Source organism: Ailuropoda melanoleuca, chromosome 12, assembly GCF_002007445.2.
Source record: "Ailuropoda melanoleuca isolate Jingjing chromosome 12, ASM200744v2, whole genome shotgun sequence".
Lineage (NCBI taxonomy): Eukaryota > Metazoa > Chordata > Mammalia > Carnivora > Ursidae > Ailuropoda > Ailuropoda melanoleuca.
This window is the reverse complement of record NC_048229.1, coordinates 33782094-33785384: the sequence shown is the minus strand read 5'-3', so window position 1 is coordinate 33785384 and position 3291 is coordinate 33782094. Positions and strand designations below refer to the sequence as shown.

The window sequence follows — 3291 nt, the reverse complement described above, 5'->3', positions numbered from 1 at the left end:
GCCCCTCTCCAAACTTTATTCATCCATCCACAGGAAAAGAGAAAGGCAGGGAATGGGCGCTGGGAGCAGCTGCAGCTCCTTCCCCTTGCGTGCCTAGCCCCCCAGAACGGAGGAAGGTGCCTGAGTAGACTGGGTAAAATGTCACCTCCTTTCGTGGGGGTTGGGGGGCATCACAGGGCCTCCACCCCCCCACACCGCCTTCCCCCTGCCCGCTGTGTGAAGGGGGGACAGCCCACCTCGTGACTGGGGGCTGGCCCTGCCCACCGCGGCCCGGGAGGAGTGGGCGGGGCAGGGGGAACATTATAATTGGACGGGTCTGGGATCCCTGAGTCCTACTCAGCCCAAGCGGAGGCGGATGAGGAGGTTTCCCCAGGAGCCGGTGAGGAACAGCGTTCGGGGCACAGAGACCAGCTCAGGACTTCTGTGAGGGATGGGCTGGGGCGAGGTGACTGCCATCTGCCAGGGTCAGGACAGAAGCAGGAGCTGGGGATGAGGACCGGGTCGGACCTAGGGGAGGAGTGGGCGGCAGGGGCATCCCGTCTTGGCTAGAAGCTGGAGGGGGGGAGCAGCTGGACCTGTCGGGACGTATCAAGAGCCCACGAATTGTCATTGTCATTTATGGAGCACCTCCTGGGTGCCCTCTCAGATCTCCATTAGTTGGAGGCGCAGGGGTGGCGGCGGGGCGGGAGGCAGGGGCGCGGCCAGGTAGCTAGAGCGCTCATCTTTTGGGGAGGACTTTTAAATGAGAAGTTAGCTAATCGGTGAAAGGTGACGTTTAGATGTGAAGTTGGATTTAGAATGTAAAGGCAGAACGAGAAATGTGAGGTTGGAATTTGTAAGCCATAGTTGGGGCTCGCATGGAACTCGGGGCAGGATAAGTGGAATTTGAACCCTCGAATAGGGGAATGGAATTTGGCGGCGGAGGCAGACCTGGTGACGGGGAGATAGGAGGAGACAATGAGGGAGTTGAATAAACAATGGAGGGACCTCTTGGTAAATGTTTGTGATTGGATTCGGCTGATGCAGATAATAGGGCGCGGGCGAGATTTGGGAGGCGGGGAACGGGCGGGGCGGGGCTCTAGGTGGGAGGGGTCCCCACTGGCTGTTGATTGACATTTCTCCCTCAACCTGACCAATCGCAGGCTGGAAGATGAAAGTTCTGTGGGCGGCGCTGGTGGTCGCGCTCCTGGCAGGTATGTGGGCGGGTCTTGCTCAGGTTCCGTGCCCCTTCCCCTCTCTTCCTCACCTGTACCCCCTGCCCCCCTTTCATCCCTGGGTCCCTCCTTCTGCTGATCTGTCTCCTCCTTGAGGGGAGGCCCAGGTGAGAGGCCTCACAGCTGGCTCTGAGCAGTTTTACTCTCTCTGGGCCTCAGTTTCCCCATCCTTAAAACAGGGAGTTACAACAGTTCCTAACGAGTTGTTGCCAGGCAGGTAGAGAGCATTAGATTAGTGTCCGCTGTGACTAGTTTTATTCATCACCACAGCATGGCCCTGCATGGAGCAGACACAGACGCTCCATATATCCCTGCCAGGTGATGCCCCCACGCACCCTCTCCCTGCACGCCAGTGCCCTAAAGAAGCGCAGGAGCATTTATGGAGCACCTACTGTGTACCAGGTACTGTGTGCCTGGTGGGGGTGACTGCCGTTGAACTTGCTCTGTGCAGGATGCTGGGCCGATGTGGAGCCGGAGCTGAAGCTGGAGCCCGAGGCCGGGTGGCAGACTGGCCAGCCCTGGGAGCTGGCGCTGGCCCGCTTCTGGGATTACCTGCGCTGGGTGCAGACGATGTCTGAGCAGGTGCAGGAGGAGATGCTCAGCAACCGGGTCATCCAGGAACTGACGTGAGTGCCCCTGCCACTCGCGGCGGGCAGCGCCTTCTGGACCCCCGGCCTCCGCCCGTCTGGGTTTCTGTGTGTCTCTGTCGCCAACTCTTAGGCATCTCTGCTCCTGTCTTGCTTCCTCTTTGCGTTACGAGCTCCCGGCTTGATGGGCCCCTCCGCCTCTTTCTCAGCGCTTCCTGCCCCTGGCCGCCCGGCCATCAGCCCGTCCGCCTAGCCCAGGCCCTCGCACCCTTCCCTTTCGCCCCTGCTGCTGCCCTGTGCCCATCTTGCCCTCCCCCTCCTCGGTTTTCCCGGAACACACACACTCTCGCGCTCTTGGCCCCCAGGGCGCTGATGGAGGACACCCTGAAGGAGGTGAAGACGTACACGGAGGAGGTGGAGGAGCAGCTGGGCCCCATGACCTCGGAGATGCAGGCCCGCGTGATGAAGGAGCTGCAGGCGGCCCAGGCGCGGCTGCGCTCGGACATGGAGGACGTGCGCAGCCGCCTGACGCAGTACCGCGGCGAGCTGCAGGGCATGCTGGGCCAGAGCGGCGACGAGCTGCGCGCGCGCCTCACCTCGCACCTGCGCAAGCTGCGCAAGCGCCTGCTGCGGGACGCCGAGGACCTGCAGAAGCGCCTGGCCGTGTACCGCGCCGGCGTGCATGAGGGCACCGAGCGCACCATGGACACCATCACCGAGCACCTCTGGCCTCTGTTGATGAATGTGCGCACGCGCCAGGCCATCGCCAGCTCCCCAGGCATGCAGCCGCTGCACGAGCGCGCCGAGGCCCTGGGCCAGCACCTGCGCGGCCAGCTGGAAGAGGTGGGCAGCCGCGCCCGCAGCCAGCTGGACGAGGCGCTCGAGCAGGTGGAGGTGATGCGGGCCAAGCTGGAGGAGCAGGCTGAGCACATGCGCCAGCAGGCCGAGGCCTTCCAGGCCCGCCTCAGGAGCTGGTTCGAGCCCCTGGTGGAAGACATGCAGCGCCAGTGGGCCGAGCTGGTGGAGAAGGTGCAGGCGGCCGTGGGCGCTGGACCCACCACCGCGCCCGTGGAGACACAATGAGGGCCTGGCGCGTGCTGCCTGCCCCCCCCCACACCCGTCCACGCCCCCCCCCCCACCTCCCCACAGCCTACAGGAGGCCCTGGCCCTGCCCCAGCTGTCCTCTGGAGGGCCCTAGCTTAATAAAGTCACCAAGCTCCACAGCAGCCGCTGAGCCTCCGTGTTTGATTTCTGCCGCCTCGTGCCTCGGTTTCTCACTCCTTGCCCACACTGGCCACACAGCTCCGTCTTCTGCGTCAGTTCCCTTTGTCTCTCTTGATCTCAGTGTTCGCTTCCTTCTGTCCCTTTCAGAGTCTCCCCTTTTGCACTGTCTCATCTCAGCAGGGCGCACTCCCTCTTCTCTACCCTCTCTGTCCCTTCTGGCTCTGAGACCTGGTTCTGGAAGAGATCCATTACTGGAATAAATCCTG

The 3291-nt window shown here is 62.8% G+C and overlaps 1 protein-coding gene across 1 annotated transcript; it reads left to right on the top strand.

Annotated features, from left to right (window-relative positions):
• Window positions 1–292: 292 nt before the first annotated feature.
• On the top strand, window positions 293–3027 carry APOE (apolipoprotein E). Its single transcript, XM_019804886.2, has 4 exons — window positions 293–379; window positions 1143–1193; window positions 1666–1840; window positions 2167–3027. Exons 2-4 carry the CDS (start codon window positions 1151–1153, stop codon window positions 2882–2884), a joined length of 936 nt encoding a protein of 311 aa, XP_019660445.2. The 5' UTR covers window positions 293–379; window positions 1143–1150; the 3' UTR covers window positions 2885–3027.
• The last annotated feature ends 264 nt before the right edge of the window (window positions 3028–3291 follow it).

Excerpts from the sequence above, each read along its gene's own strand:
- APOE (XM_019804886.2), top strand. The coding sequence starts at position 1,151 with ATGAAAGTTCTGTGGGCGGCGCTGGTGGTCGCGCTCCTGGCAG. Across the intron at positions 1,194-1,665 it reads GGTGGTCGCGCTCCTGGCAG|GATGCTGGGCCGATGTGGAG; the intron begins GTATGTGGGCGG and ends TGCTCTGTGCAG. Across the intron at positions 1,841-2,166 it reads CGGGTCATCCAGGAACTGAC|GGCGCTGATGGAGGACACCC; the intron begins GTGAGTGCCCCT and ends CTTGGCCCCCAG.